Source organism: Botryllus schlosseri, chromosome 14, assembly GCF_051294905.1.
Source record: "Botryllus schlosseri isolate E-star chromosome 14, Bs_hap1, whole genome shotgun sequence".
NCBI lineage: Eukaryota > Metazoa > Chordata > Ascidiacea > Stolidobranchia > Styelidae > Botryllus > Botryllus schlosseri.
In genome coordinates, this window is record NC_137249.1 from 5,990,751 (window position 1) to 6,007,045 (window position 16,295).

The 16,295-nt window shown below is 41.9% G+C and overlaps 2 protein-coding genes across 5 annotated transcripts in view; one reads left to right on the forward strand and one right to left on the reverse strand.

The window, feature by feature from the left end:
• LOC145456006 (uncharacterized) overlaps positions 1–16,295 on the forward strand; it is a 90,458-nt gene that overhangs the window by 12,089 nt on the left and 62,074 nt on the right. The gene's annotated exons all lie outside the window — the stretch shown is intronic.
• Positions 772–16,285, reverse strand: LOC145455008 (uncharacterized). 4 transcript variants are annotated; one of them, XM_080332960.1, is made up of 10 exons: positions 15,477–16,285; positions 14,859–15,025; positions 14,659–14,798; positions 9,696–9,913; positions 9,454–9,576; positions 8,709–8,827; positions 7,843–8,057; positions 5,047–5,217; positions 2,500–2,720; positions 772–1,138 (listed from the first exon to the last, which is right to left on the reverse strand). In XM_080332960.1, the coding sequence occupies exons 1-10, from the start codon at positions 15,834–15,836 to the stop codon at positions 944–946; spliced, it is 1,929 nt and encodes a 642-aa protein (XP_080189086.1). In that variant the 5' UTR covers positions 15,837–16,285; the 3' UTR covers positions 772–943. The 4 variants fall into 4 exon arrangements, with proteins under 4 accessions (XP_080189086.1, XP_080189089.1, XP_080189088.1 ...); XM_080332963.1 differs by having other exon boundaries at positions 15,352–16,285; XM_080332961.1 differs by having other exon boundaries at positions 995–1,879.

A 16,295-nucleotide genomic window follows, 5' to 3' on the forward strand; every position in this document is an offset into this window, starting at 1 on the left:
TTATATCTTCAGAATATTCCATCGTCGTATCATACAGAATGGTATACTGTTTAGTGTTGTGACTCACAACCTCACATGAATGTTATATATAATATGGGCTGCTTCGTTTGGAATACATTCATGTTAAAGTTAAAAACTGGTGCAGTACTAAATTCAATGTGAGTGAGCAAAGATATCTACCACATTCTCAGTTCATTTACTTTAGTCACACAAAGCAATAATATCAAACCCACTAGAATCAATTTCCCGTTTTGCCAATCGCAGATGTGAATTCGGGATGTAGACATCGGTATGAGTGGTATGAGCATGGTATGAGCCCGTACCCGATGGTTGTTGTAACGACCTTGATTCGATCCCAAATATAGCACATACAATTATTATATTGTTAATTAGTCGAGTGGTCCTCGCGCGTGATTCAAGCATGAAATACTTCCAAGAATAATGTCCCAACCTGAAAAGACCGATTGGACTGATACCTCTTACCCATTGTTTTTTACTACAATTCTTAAAATATGGAGGAGGCGACAGACCTAGGCAATTTTTGAAAAGGGGCGCTGGAGGAAAAAAGGTTAAGAATCACTGTACAAATCCAACATATAGAATTGCGCGACTGCAGTCCTAGTTTAGCAAAACGCACATTGTTTATAACACCTGGCTGTATGACTAGCGTTAGCATCAGATTCATTTCAACGCGACGCCGCCGTGCTAATTAACAAACCTAATTCGTTGTGTGTTGCTTATGGATATGTAATTACCATAGACAAGTCGAAATTAGTCAAAATATATTCACGTTTATTATTGAAATCTTAAAATCACACAGAGAAAACATGCTTTTGCACGAGATCCACTCACATATTACACGGCGGGAACATGGTCGAGATTGCAAATTGCTCGCTGGTGTACAGTATGGAAAATGCTTTTACCAGCTCACGCATCAAATTAGTCAATGGGGAAGTTTGGTAGTTACTACTTTTATAGCGATGACCAAGAATAAAACGGCAATTATTCCTAATCGCAAATAAGGTGGACTTTTCTCCACAGTCACTTGATACGTCAAGATATCTTTTTCAACGAGTATCCGAAAAACACGACGCAGCCGGTAGTCAACGTAACACGAATAATAGCCGGCGAGACTGTCCTACAAATTAAACAAATATATAAGTACCGCAACCAGAAAACTCCGCAGAAGCTATCAGTAAATTTAGATTGTAAATCAACTACTACAGAAAATAGTTTGACACGGGCCGATGTTATCAAACGCTTGCTAAGCTGCATGATTGAACAATCCACATGAAAGTAAGAACAATCCAAGCCAAGTTTGGCAATCATACACCGTAAACCAGTTATTCCCAACCGCGGCTCTCAGTGCGGCACGCGGCTCCAACTAGCCTTCTTGCGGCTACGATTGACCTCCGATTATGATACAAAAATAAAATCGACATTTGTTGTTTGTTTCTATGAATAGTTATAGATAGTATATGAATGCTAAAACAGGGGGTATTAGTTATGTCTAAAGTCGCCCAAGGACGCTTCTGAAAACGGGGAAAGAGAATTCTTGCAGCTTAGCGTCAAACGCATGGAGGAATACCCGTCAGACAATGATATATCTTGAGTTTTTGCTAGTCAGTGGTCATATCATAGACCTTTATGAATCGTCTCTGTGAGAAGTAAATTGAGACACAAAGTAACGGCTCATAGTCAAGTATAAATTGAAATATTACCAATATTACTCCGGGTATAATCCCCCTCAAACTTGTGCATTAAGTGCTGGAATGTGTGAAGAGCTGTCACATAACGACATATATAGTATGCTGTAGTAATGATATGCATTTTCAGTTTATTTCAATGTATAGCACTCGGCAATCTGCGCCTGTCTATGCTAAAATAACCGATATAGAATCTATAGAAGTCAATGTGCAATGTGCATGCTTGCTGGATGGTGAGATCCAGAGGTATAGTCCAGCCAATACCTTTAAATTTACGTTATGCGTAGCCTACTCGAGTGTTTTCATGCGGCTCAATTCGTACTCTAAAGTTTGAAATGCGGTTCCGACATCCAAAAAGGTTGGGAACCACTGCCGTAAACGAAACGGTAAATATCGCCAACTTTCACTCCAGCAAGGTGTAAATCAAGTGAACGACGCTTCAGGTCCCAAATTATGCTGTCACACCTTCCAATGGGTGAAAATAAATCAAACACGCCAGTTCTCAATGAGATATATCCTACGGGTTCACTAGGTTATGTTTTAATGTACCACCCCAAGAAATCACAAACAGATGGCGCACAGAAATGAATCCACTACACCCCTAGAATATATCACCATAAAGATTGGTGTATTTGGCTCCTTTTTCACCTTTCGGAATGGGCGTGAAAGCACAATTTGGTACATGAAAGTGCTGTTTATCTGATCTCCATCCCAGGCTATTTTCCACTCATGGATTTAAAGTGTAGGCCTACAGTAAACACGATACTGTGAGTATGAGGTGTTTCGCACTTACCGCGGCGTCAGACACGGTCAGCTTTCCGTAAATATCAAGCGAAATTCCGGAAACTTCATTTTTCATGTAGTTTATCGGATAGGTGATGTTATCCGTTGGGTGGTCGAACCTCCACGACGGGAATTCGGCGCTGGAAGAACCGCATTCCAGCACGGCATTGTCACCGTAATCCAAAACGACTAGTTTGCGCTGTGCCAGCGCACGAGAAGGGGGCATCGCATCTGAGCAAAACGTAGCTTGCTGTCACATTTGCTGTGCCTTTTACCGTGTGAGGAAACATATCTATTTCTCGACTTTATATCCAAACGGCCCACGCTGTGGCGGTGATTATTTGAAAAACATGAAATACGAGCCGTTCAAATACACATCCACTGTGTCTCCATAGACCATAATTATAGACTGTTTTAATTGTCGTATCAGTATGCAAAAGTTTCATCGGCTTTTACTAACTGAAATCTCAACATGGATCTAAATAACAAACGAATAGCTTATCAGGTACAGGGCCGTAACTGCCTCACCCCAAACCCCCCAATTGGGCGGGGGGGCGAGCTCGAAGGGGGCCCAAAATTATTTCGTGAATTAGCATAAATTATAGAGTATTTTTTGAAAATTTATGCAACTTTTTCAAATTTTTTTCGCGTTTTGCGCGATTTCGAGTTGCCAAAATATCTTGATTATTGGGTACTCTTCCCCAAGAAAAAATACGCAAGATTTATAGAAATGGCCATATCGGCGTTGGCCATTAGCGCGCCACGACGCACCAAGACATATAAAGTTTTATGCCACGTAACATGCGACTCCAAGAAGTGTGCCAGAACGATCGGCAGCTAGAAAACCTTGGCCGAAAAGGACTGCACTTATGCTGACCGAAAACTTCGTTATATATACAAAATACATATAGGTTTGATTGTCCATAGGCGCCTTAATGACTGGCGTCGAATGTTCCTGTCTTGGCAATCTGAACCTCACAAGAGAAATATCCTACCATCCCGCAGGGAAACACTATATGCCAGAGAAGAAATACCAATCTGAAATCGCGTGATCTTTTAGTTTAGTACGTTTGGGCGATTCCATATTTTTGATATAGCAGACAGGACGTCACGAAATAACACCATGTAACGAAGTCATACCAACGGGTCCGCCCGCCCGAAGATGTTCAATTATCATTTACGGGCTCTACAGTTTCAAAGACACCTCGCTCAGCTCTACCAGTAAATCTGATTATGTGAGCAGAGAGGAAAAGAAATTGATAGCAATATATATGCAATTTCCGATCATATTGCACGATTGAGTCATGAATTATTGAAAAATTCTCGCGCTTCGCGCATTTAGTCGAGAAAAGCTGACTCAGTAAACGGATACCTAATGTAGATGATAAATAGCGGTAAACAGCGTATAGACGAAGGGGGGTCTGGGGGGCGAAGCCCTCCAAAAGTTCGGTTTATCACCGTATGGGGGGCCCAAGACGAACGTTTTTTTTTTTGGGGGGGGGGGGGCTGACGAAGTGCTGTTACGGCCCTGATTAGGTAACAGTATCATATTAAATGAGGGACTAATTGGAATTTATGAGTAGGAAAGCAATGATTAATCCATGGCCACACGTGATCACCTGATTACGACAGGACTTATGTACCACATAAAGAAGCATTGCTTTAACGCTTTTAACTAAAGCAAACCCAGCATTTATATTATGGTATCGTCCTTTAGACCTGGACATAATCGAGTACCTCAGTGATTCGAGTTCGAGTGTTACTCGTTTTGTCGTCACAACAGTATATGGAGTGATGTGGCAAGTTCAAATACGCACCAATTATGCGACTTCAAAAAAGATTATTCTCTGCAATTACGCCTCGCTTTGACACACTTCTTGAAGCTCAAAGCCAATGCCAAGTTGGACATTGAGTTGATTGGAGTATTTTTTTTCTTATTAGTGTTGCTATTCGTTGGTACGTGCTTTCATGCTTTATAATTTTTGTTGTACCTAATGAGTGTATTCGTGCGGATCCAAACGTACTCTGAAATTTGTAATGCGGCTCCGACACCAAAAAATTTTGGGAACCACTGGCTTACACTTCCAAGGTGTCCAGATGCAGCCTTTCTAGATTAATTCATGTTCATTGTTCAGGTATATGACAATGGCTGTAAAGCTGTTGAAATAAATTCCCAGAGGTTTTGAAATGCGCCGTTTGAGGTAGAGTCCACCGTATTTGAATATCGGCTGAATACATCGGTGTAATCGGTGAAGGTTTTATCGGTATCGGCGCAAAAATCCAATATCGGTCGGGCTCTACCCATTTCCACTAACGCGCGCATCTTCGTAAGCCGCGATACGACGAATCGAGGTTTTTCGCCTTATAGTATCGAAAGTATAATTCCTGCCGATAAATTGACTCTTAGTGGATATAGAGCGCATAATTTCAGTACTCAAAATAAGGGTTTAATAAGTAACTGAAAAAAAGTAAAACGGGATAATTAAGTTCAAATTACATATAAGAAAACATATTCGTACATCCGTATACTATGAAAGTTCAGCATTCGAATACTCACGGCCAGCTACTTTCACTAAAGACTTTTCCCGCTCTACGCACGCCATGTGACAGGTCTTGTACACGACATAATTTCGCAAAAGCCGAACCACCGATTTTTGATTCCGAGTCAGCATATCGGAATTGCAAGGAAAATCAACCCCTCCGCGGACGTCTCTCGTGTAACAGAATCCTGTAGAGTAGTAACAGAGGTGGTCGGCAACGAAGTACTTCTATACTTTTTCGGGTTACTCAAATCAAGTAGATTTCACCTATACTCGCACTGCATACTCAGGTGGTTCTGCTTTTTTTAGTATGCTTCCACTTTTACTTGATATTTTGCTCGGACAAACTACTTACTTTTTGGACATTGGATTTTGTTGCGCAGAATGCAGTTTTAGGATATGTGGCCATCACGGGCAAAACAGCCACCGTATCACGGTAACTGAATACCGTAATTTTCCGAATATAGTGCGCCCCCATGCATAATACGCACCCTTAAAATGGCATGTAAATTCTGGTAAAAAGCCTGTACCCATGTATAGTACGCACCCTGCATTCGCAGTACATGAATAGCTGTGTTTCAGTACACTATGTTGTTCTGTTTTGCGATGTCACTATCGAACAATAATGACATACCTATCGCTAATCATAATACCATTAACGGCTTTGTCTCTGAACGAGAGTAGATAGTAGCCAATGCCTGCGAGGCCGGCGACGCGATAGTTCAGGCTAGTGACACACGACATCTTGCGCACGAGGCCTATTACATGCGATTGCTCAGGCCAACGGTGATGTCGGGCCCACCAGTCCTATTGGAGATGCGACTGATTACGCAAGCGATTATATCTTGCGCACATGGCCTCTTGTGTATGCGATTGTTAAGGCCTGTTGACGCGATGAATCGGCAAGGATTGCCGCGGACGCTTGTAGCAATCAGCGACCTAATTTCGCTCGCGTACGAACAGCTAACTAACTCAGCAGGCGCTGTGCAGACGACTCTCGTTAATTAGAAACACGCTTTTCGTTAATTGGCAACACGCTTCTCTATTTGGCAGAGCGCTACACTCTATAATACGAATTACGGAGCCCAATGGCTAGAGGTGATGCGCGATTTAAACAAACATGAAGAAAGGTGTGATTTCAAGTTTTTGATCTAGGGATTTTTTTTCAAGGCTTGCTCTACCCATTTTGCGCATTATACATGGAAAATTACGGCTATGTTTTCGAAAATTTCACCTATTTGTGGCGTCCTTAGTCGTCTTGCGTTAGTCGCGAAGATAAATCTTGCAACTTTGAAAACAGTCGCGTTCTACTTTTTCAAACTAACCGAGTACCTTTCGGATCTTCATTTTCTACTTCTACCATCAGGGCAGGAAAGAATCATTTCATCATTTCAAAACAGCACAAAACTGCGATAAAATGAAAAGATAGGAAGGTGTCGAAAGAACTTGGGGTAGTCTTTGAAATCAGACACCCACCTGGGCCTAGGCGATGTAAAAAAGAGGCATGCACCCTGCACACTGAATGAAAAGTGAAGCAGAGAATATGAAAGGCAAGCGACAAAAAGAGGTGGCATGTGGCGGAAGGGGAGGCCGAAATTGCTTATATTTCGACTTGAATGTGGACATGCTCGACAACTGTCGGATAGCAGGCGAGATGCTGTTCCACAAATGAGGTCCGGGATACTTGATGGAACGATGCGTTATCTTGTATTCCGTCCTGATCATATGATACTTGTCACTCGAGGACACGCGTGTGTTATACTTGTGCGCTTTTGACTCCGACGTGAAGTAGTCGTTGAAATTTGAGGGACAGCGACCGCAATTGGAACTGATACATAAACTTGGTAATTTCTAGCTTCCTCATATCTTCTATGTTTAGAACACCGGCCTCCTCTTGCCATCGCCAAGACCCAGGTGGGTGTCTGATTTCAAAGACTACTCCAAGTCGTTTCGACGCCATCCTATCTTTTCATTGTATCGGAGTCTTGTGGTGTTTTGAATTGATGAAAAGTCTTAACAAACTGAACCGAACTTGAAGAATTTATGGTATGTCTTGGAAATGCTACTTTTGTGAATTTAATAATATATACATTTAAGCTCTGCACCTCCAAGAAGCTCCTTAATTGTAATTGAGTAGAGATTTTCTGAGCTACTTCTACTTCGACTTGATTAAGAACGATGATTACCTTGATTACCGAGTAACTACCTCTGGTGGGCCTATGTAGACTAACAAGTAACTTCTCTACGTCGTGAATTCCAGACGAAATTAGCAAAACGGTGCATATATAACCATAGTAACGGCTTTCATACGCGCGGGAATGATATTTTCAACCGCACGAGTAGTAGATATGATGAATACCGAGAAAAGTACTTTCTAAAGAGAGTGCAAGGAACTGCTTTTTCAACAATGCAACGCCACCCTGTCAACTTCGAATGATACGTATGAAGTGAGCAGAACACGACAGTGACGTCACATTTGAGGCGATGGATCTTACAAAGCTCTTCAATATATTGAGTGGTAGCGTCGGGAGATCGAATGAAATCGCTTATATCACGCTCCGGGGCTATCCGCGCGGTTGTACAGAGCAGTTGACGCACGCATTCGTATAAATGACACCGAACTGGGTACCGCCAAACACCGAAAAATGTCAACCGATTTCGGTATGGCGTAAGCTCTTTATCATGTGCTTTTATAAGAAATTTGATGCATATTCGTACTCATGCGTGTATGATATTTGCGATCCTTCAAACATCATATACATCGATCAAGTAGTACTTATTCGTTATTTATATATTATACTTCCCGACCGCACCTGCACGTCTCTTCTCCCCGGGAAGTGAACCGCACCTATTGCACGCGCTCCAAGGTTCCCATTGGTATGTTACCCCGTAACCGCGGAACAAAGTGGGTGTGGTAGGGAGTTGCTGTTCGTGATCGAGAAGCACGGCCTTCACCTGCTCCTTCGCTTGTACATTGAGTAAAGTGCTTGCTACGGTCTCGATCGGGTTTATTATCAATTGGACGCTCCTAAATAACGACTCACACATTTACGGGAATACCAACTCAAAGAGCATAAGCAAAATAAATACATAAATATATTACTTAACAGTTTACACCATTTAGGTAATTATGATCATTAAGTACCGCCTACCGCGTAGGTTATACTGTGACCGTACCCCTTTACTTCGTACATACTATCTGTACAGCCAGTATATATCGTAGGCCCCGGTACAACACATAGGTGCTCGAAGATTGTACCTAATTGTAGCGCTGTATTAGTTATTTGTCTATCGTCGCCAAAATTCATCTCGCGATCTCGAGAGTATAACCCCCACCCGCGAACTTTTCGAAATTACTAACTCGGGTACTTTTCAATCCATTTTTTCCACGTCTACTTCAAGTAGTTTAGAGCTTGGAAATAACTACTTTTACTTTTTTGAGTAGCAACGCTGACTAACTCAACCACCTCTGGATATTATACCCTGCTACTTCCGGGATATATGGCCATGGACTGTAGCGATGAGTAGCCTATTTATATATACTTATCAATTCCCTTCTCATCCGTGGCACCCATCCACCGACAAGTATAGGCGACAATATGGCAACTGCGACGTGGCATTGTGGCCCGGACAATTCGTTATAGAAACCGGAAATCAAAATGAATGAGGAAGCTCTTACGTTTTCAAATGCTCGCCCGTAACTTTGCATAGATACAAGCCGGAGTCATAAGCAGTGACTTGAGCTATCGCCACTCCGTAGTCGCCTGCGACGCCATTCTTTCCCGGCGAAGTCCGACTCTATACGTGGAAGATTGTAAAGTGATTGCGCAATGCACATTGATGTATACTATAGGCAAAGGCCGCCAAAGTCAGTCAGCTTTATTACTCAAGTTGAAGTAGAAATAATACCGTAAATTTACACTCAATTACAAGTAGAAGTAGTGATTTCAAGACATGTCAGAACTTGAACTAGAAAATTAAGTCTCAAGTAAGTATATAGGCTAGTTGCAAAAAGTGGGATTCGTCGACGGCTTCAATATTTTTAGCGGCTAATCGGAGGCGGCTGCATTCGAAAATACAAGATGTATCTTCCCGACTTACACAAAACACGGGACACTACAAAAAGGAGCGATCTTCGAAAATAAATTTAGCTGCCATGATACAGGGACCCTTTAACTCGGTTCTTACGACAATTTTACTCAGACAAGTGATGCCAACTCAACCCAAATTGGTTTTATACTTTCCAAATTCGAGGTGTAAAAAAGTATGCACGTTAAGTTGAGAAGATATGAAAAAGTAGTCCAAAAGAATAAGTATAGCAGCCTACAAGTAGGTAAAATGTAGTTGAGTACTCCAAAAAGTAATGCTGTTCGTTACTGACCACCTCTTCTGGTATAAAAAGAACTTAGTGTCGTTATACGAACCTGAAGGGACCATGTGTGAATATCTTCCTCAATCGGGCTGCTCGGCCGACACTCGAACAACTTGAACTCGAAGGAAGACCCGGGACAATATAACTTTCTCCCAACCCCAATGGGAGAGACAACCTAGTAGAGTTTATCGAAGTTTAAGAACAATACAACAAACAATTCTGAAATGAATGAATTAAAATCAACAGCATATAGCTAGAATGCCATATCGACTATACATTGAAAGGTCTACTCACTCCATCTGGCTTCTTGCATAATCTCTTTCTGAATGTCACTTGTCCACATTCAGCATCGTTCCATACGTCCCACTGAGCCCATATACCGATATTGGGCGGCCCGGCGCACGGGCAAAAGCCGAACTTATTGTTATCGTGATCGTCTCGGTGTTTGGTTGTGGCGCACCAACACCTTCCGTCCTCGTCGTGTTCCCGAGTACACTCTTCATAAACCTTATCTGAATCGATAAATTTGACAGACTAATGCATACTTGAAATACAATTCCATGTTGTCAATACGTGATATACCGTAATGCTCATGTCTAGCAATTTCGAGAGTTCGCGAGTTAAATTAGGGTATTTACAACAAAAGACCATCGCTGGGATTGCGATAGTTTGAATTGAACACAAATGGTCGAAATCAGACATGGGGTGATTACTTCATGAATGTAATCGATTGCGATTACGATTACTTCTGAATGACGCGATTACGATTACGATTACAGCAAAATCAGGAAGTAGTCGATTACGATTACGATTACATTGGAAAAGTAATCACGATTACTCACGATTACATTTATTTTGCATCTTAGAAGCTATGTTGGAAGACAATATATGGATTGCGCTGAAACGGCCTAATCAGAAAACAAACTCTTTTTAAAAAAGATGCGTCATTTGTTTGTTACGTCATAATGTATCCATTGCCCATTTTCATAGAGGTCAATTTATCGCGCCCAACGATTTGCATTCTTGCCAGGGCCATAACTGCCGCACCGCAAATTTCCCAATAGGGTGGAGAGCGAGCTCGAAGGGGACTCAAAAAGTATTTCGTACACCAACATAAGTTATAGAGTATTTTCGAGAGATCTAATTAACTTGAAAATCCTTTCTAGATCAATGATTGCCAACCACGGGCCCGAGAGCCGCATGTGGCTCTCAGCTAGCCAACTTGCGGCTCCCCTTGACGTTGGAAAATCCAACAAAAATAATAAAAAATCAATCTAGAACAAAAAAAAATCGATATTCAAAAATTTCACTTGCTTTGCTTGGAATCTGGAGTTTATAATTTAGAGTGAAGACCAATTCCTTTGGTGTCGAGTAGCGATTCTCTACTCAGCAACGATTTCGTTACTCAACTCACGTCAAAAAGTATGCTCACACTCAAATGCGTCTGGATCGGCACTCAAATTTAAGTCTGCTCATCACCAGACTTAATTGAGTGCAGGTGGTGTTACAACACATTTGACAACGCTATCTGACCAGCAAACCAATGGATTATTTGACTTGATTGTTAAGTTCAACGGCCGCATTGAATGAATGCTTTTTAACCATGATGAAATGTTTTCAAGTCATATTGTAGTTAATGTGGCCACTGACCGTATAGTAATTTACAACTTGAGTTGCTAGACATGCAGTCAGATATAAAGACATGACAATTTGTTTATGCGTCTCACGAAAGTTTTTCGTTTAGTCTGCTACGTTTGAGCCACTATAATATCTTTTCATTATATAACAAACCGGAGGTCACGAATTCAGAACATACACTAAAGTAATTATAACAAGAAACCAGAGGTCATAATTATGAATAACGTTGCCCGAGCTCTACAGGTAGGTGATTGTGTGGCGAGATAGCGCAGTGGTATAATCCACGGCTGCAACACCAATGGTTTGCGGGTTCGACTCTGAACGAGGTCGACTTCGGAATTCCTACCTAAGTGTTGGAGGTTTATCTAGGCCTCTCCTCGCCGCCTCATCCACGTAAGTGGTGTCTTACAAAAATCTTAGAAGTGGGTGGTGCTACAAGTTGACAGATACGGAATCGAAAATGCATAAAATCGGCCTGGTGTTAATGTCTGTGGTAGTCGACAAACACCATGATTACCTAAAACAAATAAACTCTACAGGTATAGCTGACCATCGCGGGCTGAGAGAGGATTAAAAATCATTAGTAATATATTGCAATTACTAAATTCCTTGACGAAATTCAGTCTTCAACTTGAGATTACAACCGTACGGGGGCCAAAGACCAACGTTTGGACTGGTTTTGTTCTGGTTCCAGCTACAACCCACGATAACATGATATATAAGCCATGGCGGCAGGTCCAAATGTTGAATAAAGAATTATGAAATAACGATAGGCGTAGAGTCATATGAGAATAAGACGAATCAAACATAAAATTCTGCCTTCAACTTAATACAGATATTGTACTGCAAGCTGCCGTTACGATAAATGGCAAAACGGCTCGCTTATGATATATATATCACCAGCTGTTGATTTTTACTGCTTCGTTGTGGAAACCGCAATGTTTTATTTGACGAGTACAAAATTTCAAATCTTTATCCGGTGTACGAGGTACGTACGTCGTACGTATACTGGATAGGCCTACTGCTCGCCAAGCAGCAACGGTCAAACTGCGTTTAACTAAGCATAAGCATAACCAAACATCAACGCATAAGTTACTATTTTAAACTATAGGCAGAGCGGAGATAAATTATACTGCTGCGAGGTAGTGGCGTGTGAAACGCGTTAATAACCTGATATACAGCACGGCGGGTGTTCTAACTGTTCTTACAATCATACTAATGGACGACGTAGGTACATCGAATATCTATTTACTGTGGATACTTCTTACACAATGACGCGCAAAGCTAATAGGCTGCTTCTGACGTAATAATGAGCAGAGGCGTTTGGAATTCAGACGGATGTGCTGTCACCAACCTGGTATAACATATTTTCCTTGTTCACGAATGTTCACTGTTCAGTTTATGTCATAGTCCTTGTACAAATAAAAAGTAATCGTTCTTTCACAGAGAAATCGATTAGATATGGGAAGTAGTCGATTACGATTACGATTACTTCGGATTTTTTTCGAATGTAATCGATTGCGATTACGATTACTTGAAAATGCTGTAATCGTCGTAATCGATTACGATTACTAATCACGATTACCCCATGTCTGGTCGAAATAGGCATACTCGATTGCTAAATATAAAGTATCGAGCTAGACCCTAGAGGCCTAGACGTGGCCTATCATCTGCTTTAGTCCAAATTATACTCAGTTGCTGAGAAACTTTTGCGAAATGTTGAGAACAAAAGTGAAATTTGCAAATATTTCGATTCACCGCCGTCTCAGCCATATATAATATAGGGATGGTGTGAACCTCTGAAAGGTTCAGGTTCGTGTGAACGCGAACCTTTTTGAAAGGTTCTGTGTGAACGCGAATGTGAACCTCGTGACGTCACGTGACGTCATATTGCTAATTCCAACCCTATCTTTCAATGAAGTGACAGCCTATATCAGTGGTTCCCAACCTTTTTCGACTCATCGCCCCCTTTTCAAGCTAAACGCCGTTCATCGCCCCCCAGATTTTGCGAACCGAAAAATCGGTATACAATCTGTAATCATCGGCGGGATGACTAAAAAAAAGGCCAACTTTTCGGCTCGATGTCGAATTTTACACTTTTGCAGCGTGGGTTGACTAAAAAAAAAAAGGTCTTTCCGACGACTTGACTCCAATATGGCCGTTTTAACGCGTCATCGCCCCCCTATCGCCCCCTTCGCTATTTTCGCCCCCTTTGTCCATTTTCGCCCCCTTCGTCATTTTCGCCCCCTTAGGCCGCCAAATCGCCCGCTGGGGGGCGATATCGCCCACGTTGGGAACCACTGGCCTATACTAATGTACCGGTACACGATACCTAGCGACGACTCGGGCCACATAATGCCACAATGCTGAAGTACATTTTGGCGTTTTAAACGTCGCTAAATGTATTAACTGAGGCAATCAAATGATATAATATTCACATAAAATCAATATCATCAGTCGCTTTGCCAATAATTTCGACGAGGAGTTGCCAGGGAATATAAGCTTACGCCTTAACGGTCTTGACAAGAACGGGCATGCTAAGTATTCGGTGCATGAGTATTGCTACAGTGATATTGGGCAGAGTGTAAAACAGGTTTTTACACTTGCTACCGATATTAGGCTACCCCAAAAGTTATACAGCTGTAGCCAACACCTTAATCGCACGGGTTTGGTTTTAATGATACCGTAAACATATGAAGTGAAGATTGACCCCGTACGCCAGCTAGATTTGTTACATCAAAAAACGATATCGATCTCATTGATTGGTTGAATAAGCATCATTCGCTTTCTACATGTTATATATGTCGCTCGTGATGTTGTGTGATTGCGGGTCGAGCTCACAGCAGAGAGTCACTAAATATTCACAAACGGAAAGTTGGATATTTCAAGCAAACTTTTGTAACAAAGCAAGTAAAATCTTTGAGATTGTCAAGGTGCATGCTCGTTTAGAGTTGGTTTTCTGTGCTGCCGGCGTCATTCATAGAGTGGCCCGCAGTTGAAATGCAATAAATTCGAACCAAGGATGTCATTGGAAAGGAAAGGACGTAGTTTATTTTTGTCCTTGATGTTTTTTTGCGGCATATACACCGACTCATGATACACATACACACGATCTGCGCATATGCATACAATGAGTGAATGATGTGCATATGCCGCTGGACAAGGAAGTGCAGATATAGCCTTAACGGCTTTCTAAGTCATGCACCACCCCTCCATGCTATCCCAGTAGTGCATGAGCGCCAAGCAGGGAAGCCATGGATACCAGTGGTACTAATCAGGTCTTTGGTCTGACCCGGCCGGGAATCGAACCCACGACCTACCGATCAAGAAGCCGGACGCTTAACCATTACGCTATCTTATGAAGTGAAAATTGAAATATATGAAAAAGGTTCACAGTGTAGAACCTACCAAGGTTCTGTTGTGAACGCGAACCTCTAAATTCCCGAGGTTCACACACAGAACGCGAACGTGAACCTCGCGTTCACACCATCCCTAAATAGTCGGCCACGCCTGTTTCGAGGATCACAGCCATTGTTCTACGTACGGAAAACACCTCGTGCCCCGGATAAGAGCCCGCCATTAACAAAATATTATTTCTGTATCCATAAGCAAATCGTACTTTTGTAGTGGAAAGGAAACACACACGGCATCCCGGGATCAGTACCGAATTCCGCATAAATCGTCACGCCAGGCATCGGAAACGGGCAAGGACAGAAACCCCAATCTGTGGGACTTTGCATGAAAGGTTTGGTGGAGCACCTGTTCACAAAATTGGAATTATAGACTTCGGTGAACTACCTGTCAATCGATAGACTTCACCAACAACGTTTGTCTTTCTTGCCAGACTCCTCGCATGTGAGATGGGTTTCATTCCTACGTGTCACGTTATTATAGGTTACGAACGGAAACGAACATTCCGTCCCAGCGGCTTCTCCGCCTTCCGTATATATTCTAGCAACGTGGCCTCGGAATATCGGGCTGTGTGTCTAGAAAATATTCAACAAACGCATGCCAAAACACTCGGGCAACAACGGTAATACTAATATTATTTAGTTGTATAATTATATCAATTTGCGGGGGATGTCGGCAATCTTATTTGGGAAGCGTTATCAAGCTTGGTGTACTGTACAGTACATTGTATTGTACACTGTACGAGTGTACGTGTACAGTCGTACACCGCACAGTGTACACTACCGTTTTCGTTCTTTTTGAGAATGAAATCAGATTCAATTGACATAAACTGATCTTGATTTCTGTTGTATTTCCTTAGCGAATTAGGTAATTCTAGTCTAATTTGGAAAAGAATGTTTACCAATAAATATAATTTAGAAGCTGCGTAGCTGTAATTCTAAATCTTCTAGTCGTCCAACTGTGATACCAGCCGGTACCATGAGCGTAGATTGAGCCTGCGCCATTTCATCGACGAGACCTCTTTACCTCAAGTCGACGGATGTTGAACGATCTGGTTCTGCCAAGAAAGGAACTGTTGGTGTACTCCCACACGATGCGCCTTTCGTCAAGCTCAACGATTTCGGTAGAATTGCTTTCTCGTCCTTTGAATACACACCCAAGTTCTGCCTCTTCGCCAGCGAACACATTCAAATTTTGCTGCTTGGGGCGTTCGGTCACTGCATTTACTTTGCAACAACTCTTCGCACAGATAACTAGCATGAAAAATAGTGTACCGAAACCACTCATGCTAAAGGGCTTATAGATTTCAACGAAATATCCGCCATTTCTTCTACAGTGCAACGAAATAGTACCAGGCCTAGGCATTTTCGACATAAAGGGTGTCATCGGCCTTACTATCACTATTCAATTATGACGACATCATTTGAACCTGTTCTGTATGTCACGGAAGTTTTCGCTTCAAATTCCTGTCAACAACACGCATTTAACATGATTTGTATATATATTTTCTCAGAAATGTGAAAGGACATAACTCAGAAGACTTTGGCGAAATGATGGGAAGCACTCAGCATAAAATTTATCCATCGCGATTCGCGAAGGTGGTTAGCGGTTACCGGTATAGGTAAGTTTATTTTTCAGAATTTCGCCACTCGCACTAGCCTACATACTCAAGTCATGTTTTATGACTACTGCCAGTTCTGCTCAAATCTTTTTAGGCAAAACTAATTATTGCACATTGGATTTTGATAAGTGGATGGTGGGACTGGTTTGCATCACTTTCATACATCAAATGTCACAAGAACAGCGTGAACTAGGCGACTGCTGAACATGATTTCGAACCTAGCA